Genomic DNA, 21574 nt, shown 5'->3' on the forward strand with positions numbered 1-21574 from the left:
AGCAGATCCATTGGTCAACAATCAATCAGTAGCGAATATGATCTTTTTTTTACTCTACATTTTTCCTCTCACTGGCTATGCTCCTGCACCCCACCAAATAACCCCAGCACCTGATTTCCTTCTCACTCCCCTCTTCTCCTCTGAATCTTTTGGACTCATTTCTGTCACCTTGACTAACTCTGACCTTTCACCAGATTTCTACCCTGAAGTCAACTCTGCTCACCTTAGAACTCAACTTTCACATCTATAGCTGACTGTAATACATTATTGCCACTTCTACCACTACTTTTCCTCCTATGTCACACTACTGCCCATAACACTTGATCCTACACGTTAACACAATTTTACTCTTGCATATAGTTAAGGATTTTTGTATGTAATTAATGGAATGACATTGTCCTATCTTTCAGCTTTATTTTTTACTTTTGTATGTATCAACATTGTTCTGTTACTTATGTATGTATTACTGTGGAGCTTTTCTCCCCGGGGCTCCCCTGAAAGTGGGCTCTTCCTAGGCCCAGTGGACTTTCCCGGTCAACAAATGCAATAAATAAATAAATAAATCTTCAGCCACTGGGGCCATCCTTGCTGTGACCTATTTGCGTCACCCCTCAACAAGTGCAGCAAGTACTTTGATCTCATCCCCCATCTGGGAGAGTCGCAGAGAGATGCTCTGATTCATGATTGGCCCCCGCTTCTCCTGTATGCCTACCCTCATCATCCTCTCATTCCAAAGTTCTTACAGAAAGCAAGCAGGCTGAAGAGCTCAATCATCCTCATTGCCCCCTTCCGGCCTCAGCAGGTATGGTTCTCCTTCCTACAATCACACTTGCGATATCCTCCATGGATACTGAAACCCACTTAGGATCTCCTGTCTCACCCATTGAGAACTCAGCACCCCAATCTCCATGCCCTCAAGCTAATTTCATGGTTTCTCCACTTCCAGTAATAGTTAAACAGTCCAGGCTTTCTTCCCCAGTTCGCAATATTATCTTGGCCTCCAAGAAAGTCTACAAAGGCAAATGGAAAAAAATTGCTATTTGGGCTTATAACAAGAATATTGACCCTTTTTCAGCACCAACTTCGGCAATTCTTCTTCTTCTAATAACTCTCGTTAAAGAAGGAGCCAGTTTCTCTATGACTAAACTTCAGTTGACAGCAATTTCTAATTTCCATCCTGGAAACAAGTCTTTTTCCCTGGCTTCATCCAGATTGTATAAGGCCTTCATAAAAGGCATTTTTCTTTTCAGACATCTGAAAAGGGACCCTTTTCCTCCTTGGGACCTTACTGTGATCCTTCAGGGTTTATATCGGAAGCCCTTTGAACCAGCAGACAAATGTGATCTGAAGTATCATTCTTGGAAATCGATTTTTTTAGTAGCTATTACTTCAGCTAAAAGAATTGCTAAGCTCCAGGCCCTATCAGCAAAACCTCCTTATATTATTTTCCATAAAGACAAGTTGTCCCTGCAGACTAACCCTTCTTTTCTTCCTAAGGCAGCATCTGAAAATAACATCAGTCATTGCATAAAATTACCAGTCTTCCTTCAAAATTTTATGAATAAAGGGGAATCCATGCTTTATCTCCTTGATGTGCACAGGCAACTAACTTTTTATTTTCAGAGAACAAAACAGGAACTCTGAGGTATCCTTTTCCCCAAATTGCTTGGGTCAGGTAGTATCTAAAGTCACTCTAGCCAAGTGGATTACTGATTGCATTTCATTAATTTAGTCTCAAAAAGGAATAAATTTGCCACAACCTCCTCCAGCTCATTCTACTCTGTCCATGGCAACTTCATCTACCTTTTGGTCATGGACCTCCATTGATGACATTTGTGCTGCAGCTACTTGGTCAAAGACTCATACCTTTGTTACACATTACAAATTAGACATAATTTCTGGAAGCAGAGCTTCTTTTGGTTCAACAGTGCTCCGGCAGGTCCTTCCATGAGTGCCTCCTGAGGGTTACGTAGCTGGAGACTCTGTCCCATTGGTGAGGAAGAATGAAAATGACAACATCAGATTTATTAGTTATGTACTTACCATAACTTGACATCTGTGTTGTCCATTTTCATTCTTCCTCACCTTCCCTCCCATCCTTCCCGTCCATGTCACTTCTGGAAGTACCTGATAGACTGTATTGGAACTATTCAGTTCTTGGTTAGAGCCCTGTCTTTCTTCTGTCTATGAAAAATAGGCAAACAAACAAACTTCTCAAAAGTCCAAAAACCAAAGAATGGCAAACAAAAGGCAGAGGACAAAGTAAATTCACTCTGTAAACTTTTACTAAAAAAATACACAATAAACATGAAGCGCTTTTCGTCTTGTTAAATACAAAGACTTCTTCAGATGCAAGTAAAACCTGTCTTAAAACATTTTAAATAGATGAATACATTGTCATGTGATCCCAACCCACCCAGTGAAATCCAATTAAGGATCTATGCATGTTTTACACTTAAAGACATCAGTTCTATTTTACACTTTAGTGCCATTGCTTCTTTCAACAATGAATGTCAACTTCTGAAAAGTATGTTCACAATTAGGGGATATCCAAACAACTTAGTCAATGACCTCATACATGGTCACCTATAAAAGAGACATAGGATTATACCAACCGTTATTACAGTTGCCAGGTAATTCTTCTGAGGTACAGAACGACATGGAGGTTAGGGAATCGGCTGCACCTACTACAACAAATAAAACTAATTTTCATTTGAGCCTGGTCACCACATTTTCATGTGAAACACACAGTTTTTTGAGTATAGTAAAGAAGAACTGGGAGTTAATAAACAACAATCCATCACTTGGTGAAATTTTAGGCCCACACCCTAGAGTTGTTTTCCGTAAAGGATCAAATTTGAAAAGCTTACTGGAAAACAAAATGAGAGAAGGGTCAATAAATGTAGGTATGTTTAGGTGTGGCATGTGTTCACAGTGTAAAGTGGTGGATACAACAAACAATTTTACTGTAAGGAACATCAGATACAAAGTCAACTACAGGTTTGACTGTAATTCTCGGATGATCATTTATTTGGCTAGATGCAAGGTTTGTCCAGTTTACTATATTGGCAAAACTGAACGTAAGTTCAAGGAACTCATTTATGGACATCAGTATGCCATAGGCAAAAGTAAACTGGACAATACACTAGCCAAACATGTAAACAAACACAACACATACAATTTTGGATACATGGTCATCAACCAAATACCCCAGGACCCAAGAGGGGGTCCTTGTACATTACTATTAAAAGCAAGAGAGTTATATTGGCAGATTTTGACGAATTTTTATTTTATTTATTTATTTTACATTTGTTGACCGGGCTAGTCTAGCTGGATATATGTCCATTTTCAGTAGAGGCCCGGGGAGAAAAGCTTCAACCAAAGGCACAGACAATCGATATTATATATAGTAATAGCTGACAGAAATACAGTAGATGGTTTATAACTGAGGTTCAGTTAGACTTGAAACAAAGCAGTATAGTAGGATATACTAAAACAAAATACATTTAGTGAGCATTTGAGAGATAACAATTAATAAAATTATTGACTAATATACTTTCATTACCACAAGGACTCATAGTGCAGTAGATCAGGAGAATAGAGAGAGCAGCAAGGGGAAGGAGGTGTTAGTCAGGGTTAGAGCAGGGACAGAGCCAGTGAGTTTTAAGGTATTCTTTAAGTAGCGTTTTGAAAAGAAGAGTGGAAGTGAGGGTGGTAAGTTCATTAGGAAGCTGGTTCCAACTTTTTCCTATTGTGTTGGAGAAAAGAGAGTCCCCTGCTATGTTGTTGGATTTAATAGTGGAAACTAGTAGCTTATTAGCTGATCGAAGTGTAGTAAGATTTTTGTAGGGGGTGATCAGATTATTGAGGATTGGGGTATTGTTAGGATGATAGAGAATCTTATGGGAGATGACAAGTTGTTGGCAAAGCAGTTGGTTCTGCAGTTCTAACCATCCCAGTTGTTTGATGATGTGACAGTGATGGGTTCTAAAGGGGGTGCCAGTGGCAAATCTGGCTATGTTATTGTAACATGCTGAGAGTTTGGAGAGGTTGCTTTTAGGAATATTGGTATATATTGCAGAGGCATAGAATAGGGTAGAAATCAGATGGGTCTGGGAAATGGTTATCCTGGCAGAAGGGGTTAATAAGGGTTTGATTCTACAAAGGGTGCCAAGTTTTTTGTTAACAGACTTTATTGTAGAGTTAATATGGTGATCATAGCTAAGGTGGTTATCAATTGTTACTCCCAGTAGACTGGTAGTAGTGTCAGGGGATATGTTGGTACCATTGTTAGAGGTTACAGTGAAGTACAGTTGAGATGACTTAAGAGTAGGAGCAAAGAGCAATAATTTAGTTTTTTTGGGGTTCAGTAGGAGACCATGTTGCAAGAACCAGTTTTCAGCACTGTTAAATACGGATTGGGTGATTGACTGGAGAGAGGTTATGGACTTGGCTGAACAAATTAAGGTAGAATCGTCTGCATATTGTATGCAGGTGGCTTGTGGAATTGTGGTGTGTAGGTTATTTATAAATAAAGAGAAGAGAAGAGGACCTAAAATAGAGCCTTGAGGTACTCCTATGTTCACAGGGAGTGGTGTGGAAAGATTATTATCCCAGAGTACGGCTTGATGTCGGTTTTCCAGATAGGATTTAAACCATTGTAATGCCTGTGCATCAAGTGATTGGACCTTTAGTATGTCAATAAGCAAGTTGTGATTCACCATATCGAAGGCCTTTGAAAGGTCAATAAAAAGTGTAGATGAAAAAGTGTTATTGTTTTGGTTTTTGTTTGTGGTGTCAGAGAAGGATAGCAGGGCAGTTGTTGTGCTATGGAATGGTCTAAAACCATGTTGGCAGCTTGCAAGTACGTTATTCTGGAGAAGGTGGTCAAGTAGTTGTCTGTGAATGCATTTCTCCATTATTTTAGCTATTGGAGAGAGTAAGGCAATGGGGCGAAAGTTGGAAAGTTCAGTAGATGGGGGCACCTTTGTGTAGAGGGATGATATGTGATACTTTCCATATGGATGGGATTTTGCTTTCTGAGATTGTTCTATTTATACATATGGAGATGGGATAGGCAATGGCTTTAGCTGCAGTTTGCAGGAATTCAGCAGGAAGACAATCAGCAGAAGGGGTGCAGGGCTTAAGTTTTAAGAGGAGGTTGCATATGAAGGATGTGGGTACTGGTTTTATATGAAAGGTAGGAGATGGAGTATTAGTGGTATCTAACTGGGAAGAGGTGACAGGTGGCAAAGTATTAGCTAGGGTTAGAATGGCTTTGGTAAAGTAGTTATTAAAGGCATCTGGAATCTGGTTGGCATTATTATGGTTGAAACCTGAGGGGGCAGGAGTTGTAGAGTGGCCTGGCTTAAGAAGATTGTTTATGCCTGACCAGAATCTTTGTGGTTTTTGTTGGTGGGTTTGTTGGAGGTGAAGGTAATAGTCTTTTTTGTCTTGGAGAATTTGTTTTTTGGTGGCATTTCTTAATTGTTTGAAGTGGAGGTGATCTGATGTTTTTTTGTGGCTCTCCATTTGGCCCAGATTTTATTTCTGAGGAGGATCTTTTGTTTGGTTAGTTTTGAGAGCCAGGGGGCGGTTTTGGTCCTTATTCGGGAAGTGTGATATGGGGCATGGAAATCTAGGATTTGAAGGAATCTGGTATTGAAATAGGTCACTGCTTCATCAAGTTGAAGATGAAGCAAAGGTGACCAGTCACATGCTTTTAGTTCATTTTGGAAACTGACTGGGTTAAAGTATTGTTTGGAATGGGAGGTTTTAAAAATATTAGTGTTAGGGCTATGAACTTTTTGTTTAATAATATAGGTTGGCATATGGTCACTAATGTCATCAGGAAGGGTTCCTGGTTTATAAGTATCAACATGGCTGTTGAGTAGTATCCAGACAAGTGTGGATTCCTTACTGCTTGGCTTATGGATTCTAGTAGGAGTGGTTATTATTTGAGAGAAACCGTGAAGATTTATGTGATTGGTAGGATTAAGGGAATTACAGGTTGCCCAGTCTATATTAAAGTTGCCTAAGACAATGGTTTCCTGAGGTAGGTTTGTAGAGAGGTAACTAAGAATATTTTCCAGAGTGCTGATATTATTTCCAGGGGGGAGATATGTGCAAATTATATAGCTAGATTTTGAGTTGTTAATTTAGAGTTTTATACTGAGGGTTTCAGCATTTGTATCTGAGGGTAGGGGCATATTGAGAGTTAAGATTTGGAGTTCAGATTTGTATAAAATGGCTACTCCTCTGCCCTTTTTATTATTGCAGTCACATCTCAGGATATTATATCTGGAGGGGTAATCGCCTGGTCCAGAGTTGAGGGCTTTAGCCATGTCTCTGTAATACAGAGAATATCGAATGAGTGCACATCTAAGAGTGCATGTAAGTGGGAAATTTTATTGTTGATGCTGCGGATGTTAAGGTGAGCTATCAAAAGGGAGTTAGATGATCTATTAGAGAGAGTGATAGTAGGAGGGGTTGGGTTGTGGTGGTTAGTGGGAATAACAGTATGAGGGCCAGGGTTTGGATGAACATCACCATCTAGTAGCATACCTCTCAAGTGTACCTCATTATGAGGAATGTACCTCATTTGGGGTCTTAAAAAGTTCAGGTTCAATTTTTTAAGTGAAATCCATGGTAAATAGAAATTAATCATATTAATTCATTAAAGGATCTTCTTTATAAGTAAAACCAGCATATTTTAACTATCCTATGACCTTCCTAGCTGAAGTTGTTAGTAAGCCATTAGTATGTGTTCCACATTTTGCCCATTTGTTCCACATTATGAAGGCGAGTGTTCCTCATTTTGGAGATGGAAGGTTGAGAGCTATGTCTAGTAGTGGGTGTTTTTGAGGAAGTTGAATAGACTTAAGAAGTTTATAGTGATTGTTTAGGGTTTTTCTGATATGGAAGTAAGCCAAATGGGTACATCTATGATACTTAGGAAGTATATAGATAGAGGTGGAGGCTGTTACTGTGGCTGAGTACATTTTTATGGGAGATGGGTAGGGTTTGCTGGTAGGGGTGGTGTTGTCCAGGAAAGTCAACATGTTCAAAGAAGGTTAATGTATATGGTATAGTAAGACAAGCAAGAGTAGTAGTTAGGAGTAGTAGGTTTGTGTATGTATCCTTGTGTGATGGGGTCATAGTGATGTGTAGATAAGGTGTTAGGGTATGTTGAGGGGAGAAGTTAGGTAAGTAAAGAGAGGATGGGGGAGGAAGAGTGTGTTGTAAGAGGCTAAGGAGTAGATAAAAGTGGTGAGCAATAGATTGAAATAAAGGTGAATGGTAAGAGAGGGGCTATATAAAGGTGAAATGGAAGGAGAGAGGCTATATAATATTAATAAAAGTGCTGAAGAGATTGTACCTGATGAGGTAAATAATTATTAAGAACTTGTAGAGGTAGGGGGTGGGGCTAAGTAGAAGAGGTAAGGGATAGGGTGTTATATAGAGGGGGTGTGGTTACAGAAGTATAAGGTTAGGATCACTGGGGGTGGGTGGGAATTGGGGGTAGGGTAGGGGAGCGGAGTGGGTCACAGCAGCTAAAAAGTTTACAGAGACAATCAGAGAGGATGCGATGCCTGAAGCAGAGAAAGTGGTCACAGGTAAGTAGATGGTGGTAAGGAAGTTAACAGGAGCAAAGGATGGTGGAGTGGGGGAGCTAAAAGAGATAGAAAAATAGTATGAAGGAGGGAGAAGAGATGAGAAGGGGAGTGAGAGGACCCAGGAAGTTTAGCAACTAGGAAAGGGGGTGGAAAAAGTGATAGAAATCAGGAAAAGATGAAGTAGATGAATGCATACAATTTCCCAGGATTGAATGAAACATGTACGATTTCTAGTATTTTAAAACTTAAAACTTTGCACAGATGACTGCAGTATTAACCACGTATGAGTTGTGATCAAGTGATGGGAGTGATAAGGTCATCACTTAACTGGTGCATACTTCAAGTTAAAGTTGTTCTTGATTGTTTTATTGTAAATAGCATGATTCCTTATTGTAACATAGACTACTTGTTTTCTATTTAGAATGAGAATGTTATTTTATTTTCCTTGTATTGTTTTCATTTTTTCTACTTCTTTTGTGTCCTTGATAGTAATTGTTGCTTAAAGGGAACATACTAGTCATTGTATGGTACAATACGTGGGGTGGGTAGGATGTATTCTTCATTGCTGAAAGAATCAATGGCACTAAAGTGTAAAATAGGACTAATGTCTTTAAGTGTAAAACATGCATAGATCCTTAATTGGATTTCACTGGGTGGGTTGGGATCACATGACAATGTATTCATCTATTTAAAATGTTTTAAGACAGGTTTTACTTGCATCTGAAGAAGTCTTTGTATTTAACAAGACGAAAAGCATTTCATGTTTGTTGTGCATTCTATTCAGCAACAAACCCATGCTATTTCTTTCCTCATTTATTTACCTGCCTATACACTTCCTTCCTTAACTATTCCACTGACTGATCCTGGGGGAATTGCCTCCTTCTCCCCCTGGGGTGAAGGGTTCCTCTTGAAAGAGGTTCAAGAGGCACTCTGCCTTTCTGGTCTCTGCAATCTCTATCCCAGAGTCCCATGGGTCTCTGGGTCAGAACCTATCCCTCCAGCATGTCCAGTCTGTTTTGTTTATTGTTTTTTGAGGTTTTGGAATCCAGAGGCGTGTATTTCTATTTTCTTGGGATTTCTTTTAAGATACAGGGCTTGGTAGCACATCCTGTTGTATGTTACACAGCGCTGGAATAAGTATGACGCAGGTAATGATAGAGAGAGTAGGAGTCTGAAGTTACTAAGAGTTTTTAAAGGCTTTCTTTTTCTTGGGATGTATTTCTTCTTGTTATTCTTTTTAGGAGGTATTCCATTTATTGTTTATGTCTTGAGTCTTGAGAGGTACATACCAAAATGGGTGTTCTATCTAATAATGGGTACAATGAGGGATGAGTTCACAATGGGATGCCCTGCCCTTTTTTCTGGATGAAAAGCCCTTCGAGATTGTGTGTGTGCCATAGTTTCCTCCTGACTGTTGTGTGGCGATGTGGGAAGGTAAAGGTCCTAAGCAATCTCCACTGTGTCCCTAAGTCTCTTATCACACACCTGTTTAGTGTAATTGCCACCCTATGGGGTATGGTAATTCATGGTTTTATGTTTTGGGATAAGGGACAACAACAACATTGCATTGACTTGGAGCCCTGGCTCCACTCTGCACATCTGTTTCTGTAAGGCCCTTTTTTGTATGAGTATCCACATCATTTTCATTTTCAATAATGGCTCCCAGTTTCAGGTCATCTTCAAACCTTTAGCTTAGAGTCCCTTAGTGTTGACCTGTACTCAGAGAAGTAGATGCCAACAAATAGCAAACCCCCTAGGACTGAACCGGTACTCCACTTCCACTTGTTGTGGAGGAGCTCTGAGTGAGTCGGCTACTTACAGTGGTGTGTTCAAGTAGCCATTAAGCCATTGGGTGGGTGAGGGAGGGATTGCCCAACTTAGTAAGTTTTATCTATGATTCCAGAGGGGGGGGGTGGGTGTCAAGTCAAAGGGCAAGGTCTAGATAGGCTGTGTGACCTTACCCCCTTGTGTCCATGGCTCTGGAGACTGATTCAAAGAAGTCAATCAGGTATTTTTTTAGTAAAAGTTTACAGAGTGAATTTACTTTGTCCTCTTCCTTTTGTTTGCCATTCTTTGGTTTTCTTCTATGTCCACCTCTGCTATAAAATGGAAGATTAGGCGGTAAACTTGATCTGAGGTGTTGGGGATGGAATAGCGCATTATGGGTAGAGGGAGGAGCTTGAGAGCTGGATCTGTAGTCCCATGTATGCGGCCAAGTCGGATCCGAGGATTGGATCTGAACCCATTGGTGAGAAAGAATAAAAATGGACAACACAGATGCCAAGTTATGGTGAGTACATAACAAATAATTTTTGCCCTGACTACAAGCTAAACTGTATGTATGCTGCTCTTTGAAATAAGAAATCTTAAAAGAAATTGATCATACTTTTATTATGCTTTGTTCATATCCTTTTCCTAAAATGCATGCATCAGACTGCAGTCATCTAAAAATACATAATTTCTGTTTTTTAAAGATAATAGTGGAATCCACCCCCATTTGTAATTCAGATAATCATCCCTACTCTCTCATTTTGCAGTTTTTCTCCGAAGCTTCCGTGACTGAGGTTGGGTGCCCCCTCCATCAGTGTATACAATGATCTCATGCAAAGTTCTAAAGAGTGTACCTAGCCCTTTGCCTGCCAGTTATTTTCTGCAACTTATACACTTTTGATCTCAGTCCTGATTTGTATCAGAGAAGTTTCTTTATCTGATACCTAAGAAGCTTGGAGCCATCCAAGTGTCAGTGTGGCTGCCAGCTAATGAGCCAAGACTTGCACCAGCGTTGTCTTTTTTTTTTTCTTAGATGAAGTAGATATGAAATGCTACAGCATTCACCATCTAAAAAGACACAGGGAAGAAAACTTTGACTTACCATACCTTTTTCAAGATGGCAAAGGTTGAGAGTGCCCAGCAAAGGAATTGCTAATAAGGTACCTTGTGCAACACCAGGCCCTTGCCAGGACACTGTTAGAAGATTTAAGAAACAAAGATCAGACATTAAAATTACCTTTCCAGAGGTAAGCCAGTTTTCAACATGCGCTAATGATTTGTGTGTGTCTGAGAACCTCACATTGAACTAACAAGGACTTCACCCATCACAAATAGATGTGAGCTGTGCTCCTCAGGGGAGTGCATCTTGGGGTATAAGTACTGCCTTTCCCTCAGCTAAATTGTAAGAGTTCACCTGCAAGTGGTCTGCCTCCAAGGATCAGTTTCTCATGTCTTGTGGATGCAGCTCAGTGGTAGCACATGGGACTGAGGATTTTTTCAAAAGGCCCTCCCCTGTCCAGCAGGGCACAGTGGGTCAGAGTGAGAAGAGTTCATTAGTGTCTCCCATGCTCATATTTGTTGGAGAAGGCTTTGGTGTCTAATGGTGTAATGGATTTGATGTCTGGTGATGCCTGGATTCATGACTGCCAGATAACACCCTGCTGCAGCAGCTAGCACCTGGCAACCCAGTACAGGCCTCTTTCTCATCCACACATCACCTTCTCCAGGTGTTTCCCAAGAACAAGTGCCTTATTGCTTGAAATGTGATGTCTGTCCATAGTATTCTAAACCTCACCTGTATTGACTGTGAGTGAACATGTTATGGTCTATGTGTTCTTTCTCAGTTTTCTTTCTCATGAGAAGGTGACTTAAAGTACCAGGAGCCCTTTCTTTTAGATGGATGAAGATAATGACACCTTCCATGCATCTTCACAGTGAATGACCTCTCCTTTGGAGGAAACCCTCAAAATGATGAAGTCCAGCATAGACTGGCATTTAGCCCCAGTTCCTTTCTCCTAGAAATGATGCATTGAGAATGAAAAAAAGGAATCTTGGTTCATTCCGCCCATGGACCTTATGCTTAATTAAGAATGCTATTTTGCAGCTTGGATTCACTCCAATAATACTACTCCACTGGCGTCTAGAAGGTAGATGTTCTATATTATTCCCTGATTGAATGGAGCAAGTTCCTATCTTTGCATCCTACTGCTGGCTGCTATGTCATCTCTTCAGTCCAACGTACATCCAAGGAGTCCATGCCATTTAGAAAAATCGCATTTGATTATATTTCAGTACATTGATTCTAATGGTTAGTAATGTTATTAAACTACAACTTATTTGTTCAAGAATTCTGGACAAAGTCAAATAGTAATAGTGGGATAAAATTCCTAAATCAGGGATGATTTTTAAATATTACTCTTTGTCGCCTCACAGTTAGACGTTGCCCGTTCGATTCTCAGTTAGAGCGTCTTCTGTGTGACAACATGCGTGAATGGGCATTCCTTCATTGAAGGTTGTGCGTTAGGCCCGGCAAGCCAGCACTTAAAACTCTACTGCCAATCATAAGCAGACCGGAGTTCCGCTGTGGCGACCCCTAACCGGGAAAAAGTCGAAAGACACAAACAAAACTCGTAATTCACATAATTAATATAACAACAGGTTTTACATTAACATGCATGTCTGCATAATAAGAAGTATGAAACTCTAATGTTGCAGTCAACAGTACTTTTAAACAATGTTCTTGGAGGGTCAGGATTCTTCCTCTTAACACCAACCTTTATGAGACTTTGTTCCCACAGCCCTGGACGACACGTGTGCTTAAGTCTAACACTGTGTTATGTAGGATATATGTGCGCTTTGAACTTGCACACTAAGCAAATAATCACTTTACTCCAATGTATGGGGACCTAGGAGTTCGTATATATATATAGCAAGCAGGGGTACGGGATGCATGTTGGTGTTATCCCCCCCACCCCCACACACACACAAAAGCACTTCATTTTGTTTTTACATTTTTCTACTTTCTGTTATAGGTGAGCACTGAGGTGCTGTCACATGTGGTTCAGGGGTAGTTACTAGGCTGTCAGCCCGAGCCATTTTAAACCTAGCCAAGTTCATCCCAAATTTATCAAAATATTGCTGATTTGTGTCAGTACCCCAAGGAATTTTACAAGTTACGATATAGGTTTGTACACATCAAGCATTTACAGGCTGCCTCTGTCCATTAAAGGACATAGGTAACAAGCCTTGGATAAATTGACCATTTCCCATTCACTGGTCCAAGTCACATTTGAATATGGTTAGTGATAAGCTTTGCTTCACATGGATGGGAAGCCTGTTTCAGATTCCAGAGAATGGGTAATCTTTGAGACACATGCCTGTTCCTCCAGTATGTCCTGTTTATGTTCCAGACGAGGTTTAAGTCCATAGAATAATGGGCATTTCTGATGCTCTCTGGTTTGTGGATATACAAGAAATCCATTAGTGTGAGATCAAAGGATGCCTTGTAGGCTAGGCATAGCACTGCACAGCAGTCTGTAAGAGACCAAGTACAGGGATAGGGTTTTGAGATGGCCTGCATAGGACTTGTTTTACTCCCTATATTCTTTTTGTGAAGAACAACTGAGGTTTCACAAGCTGTTTCAAGTGCTTGGTCATATACATTCTGAAGGGTGCATTGCACTCACTGATTTTTCTGATGAAAGCCAAGTACATTGGAACAGTGACCTCCTTGGGTCTGGATGCCATGCCCTTACTTATAGGTTGTGCAGTGCAGAATGATTTTCTTACCACATTAGACATGTGGAGGTCAAAGGTCAGGTTACTGTCAAAATGTGTTCCCAGATTCCTGATTACTGGGTCTACTTTTTGGGGTCTATTATCAATGTGGTAATTAGCAGGGATGGCCATCTTTCAAAAGGATACAATTAAGCATTTTGTCACATTGTGTTTTAGTCCATGGCTCTGGCACCATTTGTTTGTCTGCAATCTTTAGGGTTCATTTGACACACACTGTTTTACAGTCATCTGCTGCATATCAGCCAGAGGTGTGTGCCATTTGCCTTGACTTCATAGAAGAAAATGCCAAAAAGGATTGACCAGCACCAGTCCGTGTGGGACTCCACTAATGACTGGCCTCTTTGCGGAGGTGGATTTCTCTATCCTGACTTCTTGTATCTTATCAGTAAGCTATCCATTGGGTGACATATGGATTTATAAGTTTATCTATAATGCCTGAGTGAGGTATTGTGTCAAATGCCTTGGCCAGGTCTAGGTAGGCAGTGTGCACAGTTTTGCCCTCATCCCTAACTTTAGTGATCTTTTTGAAGAAGTCCACCATATTAAGTGGGTATGACCTGCCTTTAAAGCTGAACTGGGTAGGGTCCAGTGTCTGTAGGTTTGCTCTGTCCTTGTTTATCAGATCCAAGATAATTCTTTCCATGGCCTTGCATGTGAGGCTAGTCACACTTATGGGTCTGTAGTTCCCCGGGTCTATGGAAGAACCCCTTTGTGTTGTTACAGTTCTCCATTTGTTTGGCACAAAGCCTGTCTCAAGGCTATGGTTAAACAGAGATTGTAGCGGGACCAACAGTTCATGTTCATACACCCTGGGATATTATCAGGCCCCATCAAAACAGTTTTCTTCACCTTAGAGATTGCAGTGAAGACCTGCTCCCTAGTTATAGCTGGTGGAGAAATGGTGTGTGGTATTTCATGTAGGGTGACTGGGGGAGGGGGTAAAACTTGAGCTAAATTTTCAGGCCAGAATATTTACTATATCCTCCAGCTCTATATATGTGGTTTAATTTGCCTTTAGTTTAGCACATTGTTGGGTGGTGCCTTTAAGTTTGTGAACATAACTGAAGAAAGCCTTATGATTGCTCTTATCTTGGAAGGCTATTTTTATCTGAAATTTAGCTTTGCTGGACTTGATTAGTCCCCTGAATGGTTTGTTCAGATTGATAAGGTATTTTTTTACCTTGCTGGCAATGCCCTTTCTATTTTTGGATATTATTTTCTTTCTTTTCTTATCTTAAACAGCCTATTTATACTGAGATTCCACCAGGATGGCTTGTTTTTGTTAGTTCTCCTATGTTCATTTTGGGTTGGTACAGCTGTTTATATGAAGGTATTTACATGACTGTACAGAATTTCTGTAATTCTGCATAGGCAGCTGTGTTCTCAGGGTTCTTTGGTCCCTCCCAATGACATATAATCAGATTCCAGAGAGACTGCTACTCATTGCCAGATGATAACGAATCTGAATCTTTAGAGAGAGCACACTGAAGTATAATTTCTTAGGCCTTTTTGGGGCTTTATCATCTTTGTCTGTCTGTTTTAGCTGTCCAGGTTCAGTCTTCCACAGTACATTAAAAAAGTTTCATTTGCAGTAAAGGATATTTTATTCATTTCTCTCTCTGGGGTAAGACAAAATGGATGTCATAACAGCATATTAGTCTAAGATGTGTATAACATACAAACTTCATTTGTTCTCTCAGAAACCATTTTTTTTTACGCTTTGTTTTTTGTCTTTAAATATTGCTTATTGTTAAATTTGAATAGGTTCATCATTTTTCACAAAGAAATGGATTTTTGCACTCCAATTTAATTTTTTTTGCTATAGTGATGTTTAGGTTTTAGTCAGTATCCACTTACTGACATTAGTTCATCCATCCATCTATCCATCCACAACCCCTTTTTCCCATTTTTGCACAGGGGGTCGTGGTGTCACTTCAACAGTGACAATCATCTAAAGCCAAGGTTTACACTGCTGGGTAAATGTTAATCCTGGGCAAATTTTGTTGTAGTTAGTAGAAGTAAATAGATTACTGTAGTGTATTCATTTCATGATGTGTTTACATTATTTTGTTTCATTCAGTTTAGTATATAGGATATCTCGGCTTGTAAACAGTGATTTTTCAATGGTTTTGTTACAGCTGTAATGGCCATTAACTACCAGAAATTTCTCAACCTATATTGAGGACTGGATAAATGGCTAATACTTCTAGTTAAAAGTTTTGCTATTCTGCTGTAGCGATTTCTTACAAGAACATACCATGCACAGTGTACAACATTTGTATGGGTTTGGTGTGTTTTGTCGTACCTTTGGCACATCAAAATTTTAGGAAAGAAACTTGTTTTATAAAACTGTTGGCTCATTGCAGGATGCTGGCATTTGCTTTGGGGATCACTACACAGTGAGGTGTGAGATTTTTCCCTTTTGCCACTGTTTTGCAATCCAGGAGCTGGTATATGTAATTAGCAGGGGATGTGTGTGGGGTGGAGGTTGCCCCTGAATAAAATGTTTTTGTTTTTTTGATTTGTGGAGTGTCGTCCCTTTCCCGATCTAGTGTATATCAGTGTAGTGACTTGGTAGTTTTGTGAAATATAATCCATTTACACTGACCTACAACCTTTGTTAATCCCCCTTACCATACTGGTAATCCATTGTGAGTTGTAGCTTATATATTCATCAAACTGTTAATTGGTTTGGTGGAGACTGTGCAGATAATCACATGTTCTACTCAGCTTGGGGGAAGCTGGCTGGATGTTTCCATTACCGCTTTAATATGTTGTGTTTTGAAATCAGCACTGCTGTGATATACGGTAATCACTGCAAAACAGCACTCTAACCCAGGGCTTCTTTCTGGCAACTCAGTTTCTTGTTTTGAAGAGCTTCAGTCACATAGTGTCACGTTCCATCCTTTTTAAGAAAAGCAGTGGTTGCATACTTTGTTTTGGCTTAGGAATGCCTTGTGATTGCAGAAGTTAAAAAGGTGCAGTGAGTAAGTCACTTAATACAAATTAGAAGCACTTTGACAAACATGGCCAGCACCACTGAGTTGTGAATGTCGCATGATGTCGAAATGATTTGTGTAAGTTTTCCACGTTCTTGAGTTCCTTAAATGTTTGCTAATGTTTATAATAAAATTTGTTTTCTTTGAACAAAACTAAGTGCTTGCATCGACTTGATAAACCTGATCTTTAGCCGTTACTTAAAGAAGCATCATTGCTGTAAGACCTTCAAGTCTGAACTAAAACACTTCTCCCCTTCCAATAGTCATTATAAATGTACATGTCAAGCAAAGCTGCACTATGTTAGGACAAAGGTTTGATCTGATCCAGGTGTAAGCAAAACCAGCAGAGGTGCTGGTCATTCCCTGCAAGTCAGTAGTGTTATCCTTTTTGTTGGATGGCTGCCCATCTGGATGTGAGTCCAGTATTGGTATTCATGTAAGTAGACACGATTTAGATCACAGTTGCTTAATTGACTTACTTCCAGTATGTATATATGTATGTTAGAAACTATTGCAAGGAACTAGTGTAGCTTGTTCCCTACAGCAAAAGTTTCTGAACAGTAGTAGCAAGAAGCAGGTTTTGGTCCAAGTAATAATGTGCTGAGATGCATAGTGCACCAAGAATTGGGAAGGTCAGTTCTCTTCCTTATTTGCTTAAGTAGCATATGCCATTGACAGATTCTGTTTACTGGTCACTGTCTCACATTTAGTGCTTTGAGACATCCTGCTTACTATGACAAGGTAGATGCTGGCACTTATTACGCTAAATGGATGTGGGGACTACAGAACAGCACAGTGTGTGTATAACCGTGTACATAATCCAGGTAATAAAAAGTGCCATTGCAACATGAATTAAATAATCTTGTCTCATTTATCACTTTTACTTGTTAGTATTGCTCTAGTGTCCTTGTGGTAGACATCCCTTCATCCATTCTCCAGTTACCTGCTTATTCCATTTCAAAGTTCCAGGCACTCTTTGGGTGCAAGCTGTAGAAACTAATCCTGAATAAGGTATCAATCCATTGCAGGACACACACACGTACACACACACTCTTATTAATATATCCCGCCATACACATACACACACACACACACACACATTCTTACTAATACATCCCGCCACGCACATGCACACACATTCTTACTAATACATCCCGCCACACACATTCTTACTAATACATCCTGCCACACACATACACACATTTGAGCAAATCTGATGATTGCTATTTCACATATGGCTCATCTTTGGGTTGTGAGAGGAAATTAGAATACCTAGTGGAAACCCATATGGACAGATTAAGGGCATGCAGATTTTGCAGAGAAGGCACCCAAGCCAAGAATCAAACAAGAAAACTGTGCATTGTGAGCTAGGAAGACTAACTGCTGCAACACTGTCACACTGCCAGTCACCCAAAAATACAGTAAAAGTGTTATTAACTAAAGCATTGCTGATATATTTCAGATTATGTATGTGATACTTGTTAACTGCAGTAACCAACCGTATCAAGAGATAGGCATTCACATCTTATTGCAGTTAACTCTTGATCTTTAAGGGACTTTCTTGCAGCATCTCTCTAGAAAGAATTACAGCAGGCAGTCTGTCACAGTTTCCTGAGATTTATGACTTTTTTTGCTGCAGCTACAGGTGACGACTAACAAGATAGGATGCTTTGAAACATATCTCATCTGTCTTTACTTTTGTCATTTGATGATGCAGCATTCATTTTTTTTATGTATATGAAGCAGAGAGAAATTTGAGAAAAGTGAAGTCTGATAGCCTCCTTTGGAATGTTGTCCTGGACTCCAGATTCTGAATTTCTTGGAGACATGTTGCCTTTCTGGGAAGTCTAGAAACCAAATAATAGGTGGTACAAGTGATTTATGGGATCGTGACCTTGAAGTGAGAAACAGTGGACCTTCTTGATAATGTAAGAGTCGAACATTATTGTGTTTGTTCAGGATCAGATGTTTTGTTGAGAGATTTGCTCTAGAGATACACTGCTGATTCTGACACACAAATGCTGATAAGTGAATCACATTGATATCTGAAAATAAGAATGTGTAATTGGCAGAATCCATTATGTCTTAAACTGAGCAAAGTTTTTTTTCCTGTTACAGATGTTCCAACAGTGCCTGTTTTGAAGCCATCTCCTTCTCCCACCGTAGTTGCTACTGCATCACCTAGTCCTGCTGTAAGAACTGTTCCGACAGTAGCAGCACCAACAGTATTCTCGAGTACTGTAGTCATCCGGAGTAAACTTGGAACTCCAGAACTTACAAACAGATCTAGAACTACCGAATCTGCAGATGGAACAGTAAATAACAGCAATTTATCACAGCAGTGTAAGTTTTTGTAGTTTATAGTTTATAGTCCAGGGATCATATGTACCAGGATGTAGAGCAGAAACTTTCAGTTGTATTGTCTTAAATTTTCAGTACGTCTAAAACTGTATTTTTTACTGGTACTGATTTGAGTGTAACATTTCATTTTAAAGAAATGAGTGTGTTCCTGGGGCTTATGTTGTCAGAGTTGCATTTTTTTTGATTATATAATCTTCAGAACTTCTATCGCCCTGATCACTGTTATGCCACTTGTCTCTCGTACTAGTGCTTACCTGGAAGTTTTCTTGTAAAACATTTATATATTCATTAAATCTGGGCAACCCTGGGTCGGCAAGCATCTACCCAGGTATGGAATTAGTTCTGCACTGAATATTCTTAGAGTATAGAGGTCGTTAAGTTTTAACCTCTTACCTTTAAAGTTAGGGGCAAATCCAGAAATGATCTGGGACACTTTTTAAAATGAGTACTATTAACTTGAGAAGTTGACCCAATAAGGCCATGTGAGTTTACTTGCATTTTCTCATTTTTAAAGTAAAGGTGTCAATAACTGTAATTGTCATTATTATTAAGTGTAATCCTCCAACTTTGCTTCTAAACTCGCCAATTCTAGAAAGGATTTGGAGGGATAGAACCACATTTTGAGCCAAAATCAAGGATGCCTTTAAAAATCAGGGATAGTTGAGAGGTATGAAAGAGACTGATGTAATAATGAGTATGTCATTATGCTTCAGTTGCCATGAGTCTCTCATTGCTTACGGCTGTAGCCTGACCTTCTTATGGGTAATTCCAGCATACTAGAGAGACCTGTGCAGAAGAAGAACTTTTGACATCATGGTTCTCAAATCATTCTGCCGCTTTGTATAAAGGTGGCAGGGACTAAGCAGCAGAACAAGAATCTGCTTTTATATTGTACATTAGATATAGAACATCTTAAAGTACTTTGTACATTTGCTGCTAGTGAAGAGGAAGAATATCTGTGGCAGTAGCCTGTTGATACCCCATCACCTATAGACATATTGGATGGTGCATGCACAGACCTTATTTGAAATGAATGTTGCCAAGACTCCAGGAAAATTCCCTTCCTTTTGGAATTAAGTCCTGATATTTTATTACCACCTGGCCTGGACATCTTTGAGGGATGCGCTAACTGTGGGGATTTGTAAAATGAATGAATTCAAATAGCGGGTCTAACCTACCAGTTCACTGTTCTTTTTGATGCATCAAAATGGCGTTGTTTTAGCTATAATCTGAATCCTATCCTTGGATTAGAACCCATGAACTTCTGGTTTAGAGATAAGTGTGGTAAACATTGTACTACAGTGACACTGATACTCATTCCATCGCTGTGAAGTGTGTTCTCTTGCACTTTGTTGTATCAGAACAGTTCCTGATACTGGAGTAGTTACACTCTGTGAATTGTTTACCATAGCAAGATTGTTAATTTCTTGTTGTCCGAGCTTCTGGTTCTCTAGCTGTGAACTGTTGCACTTGTATCTTTCCTTCTATGAAAAGATCAGATGATCTTGTTGTAAAGATGGCTTTGATGTAGGCAAACACATTTGTGTCACCATTCCTTGAAGCTTAAAACTCCAGGCTGGGTTTTTCTCTAGCACATGTATTTATTGCAGTACCATATCCTGTGACCTGACCCACACTGGTTTCTTCAAGCATGGGTATAAAGGGCTTGCATACTATATCTTTACCAATTTTGTCTTGTAACTTACAAGAGTGAACTTCATTTGTTTAGTCACTTCAGGAGGTGTCCATGTTCTTATTGTGAAGGAGAAGAGCTAAGAGACCAAAGCCTGTAAAATTCTATCATCATCATCATCATATTCCTAATTGGTGGGTCCATTGTCAGCTGTTTGAGTTTCTCAGCCAGTTCTGGCCATTTAAGTGGGTCATCCAACAATGTTGCTAGGTAAAACTTGGGTAAGTCCTCAGTGCACACTATCTGGTAGAGAAAGGGCAGTCTGAAGTCTTATTGTAGAGAACTTACCTTGGGGGACATGCTACAGTGCTGTGCACTGAGGATGCTAGATTATATCAGACTGGATATGAGGTAATTGTTTACTCATGTAGCTGTAAGATCTGTTCTTGAAGTCCATTGAGGTACTTGTTGTTCACTACATTCATGCTAATCACTTCTTCAGGTGAGAGGTTAATATTCCAGTAAACTGACTGCTAAAGCATGCTGCAAGGGTACCTATTACGTGATCGAAGATGCATTCGTCGAATGCGTCTTGATCAAATGTAAAAGAACAAAAAGGCAAAATAGCAAAGCGGCTTTTAAGCGAATTCTTTCCCTGGGAAAGAATTTGCTTGGCCGCTTCTGTTACTTTGCCATTTTCGGCACTGTAGTGCGATCTCGAAGTTGGTATATTTAAGTGGGGGGGCTTATCCCCCCCACTTTATGTAATGTTTTAAAGTTTTTTGTTTTTTTTTTTGGAACAGCGATTTTTTTTTTCCCTTGGGGAAAAAAATCGCTGTTCTGGGGTTTCGATGTTGTAAGCTTTAGCTTACATGGGTCGATTAATCATTGTTCGCTTTTTTAAGCATTCGATTATGCCTGCTGCAAAACTAAGCCATGGCTTCATTTCAGTAAAAAAATGCAGAGACCACCATCTAAGTCAGAGTTGAAGCCTGTTCAAACCTTCAGCATTATCGTTATGAAACTGCAACTTCTATTGTTGCAGGCCTAAGGAAAGGCATTTTCACTGTTCTTGTGGAGTGAGATATTGTAAGGAGTTTTGCCACTAAAGCGCATGCCTTTGAATTTGGTGAATTAGGCATTGGGGACTACTAACCCTGTAGATTCCTTAGGCATGGTGAAGGTCCCTCCATTGCATTTTTCATAACTGCTGGCCTTTGAGTAACTTTTTCAACATGAAGAAAATTGATGAAAAGTAAGAAAGTTGAGCATCTTACTGCTGGAGACTGGTGAAAAGAGAACCCAAGTTACATAGATGTTTTTAGTTCTGATTGCAGTTTTTAATTCTAGGTTCCAATGACTCTCCCAACATACACCAGCAGGACTTTTCCTACTCA

At 39.7% G+C, this 21574-nt stretch overlaps 1 protein-coding gene across 1 annotated transcript in view; it reads left to right on the forward strand.

Moving 5' to 3' along the window:
• The window catches only part of LRP8 (LDL receptor related protein 8), a 1993970-nt gene that overhangs the window by 1890296 nt on the left and 82100 nt on the right, over positions 1-21574 (forward strand). Inside the window, exon 16 of the mRNA XM_044085444.1 lies at positions 18302-18526. Within this exon, the coding sequence (XP_043941379.1) occupies positions 18302-18526 (225 nt within the window). The remainder of the gene's footprint in view (positions 1-18301; positions 18527-21574) is intronic.

This window comes from Protopterus annectens, chromosome 10.part0, assembly GCF_019279795.1.
Source record: "Protopterus annectens isolate FY-2018-M chromosome 10.part0, PAN1.0, whole genome shotgun sequence".
Taxonomy (NCBI): Eukaryota; Metazoa; Chordata; order Ceratodontiformes; family Protopteridae; genus Protopterus; species Protopterus annectens.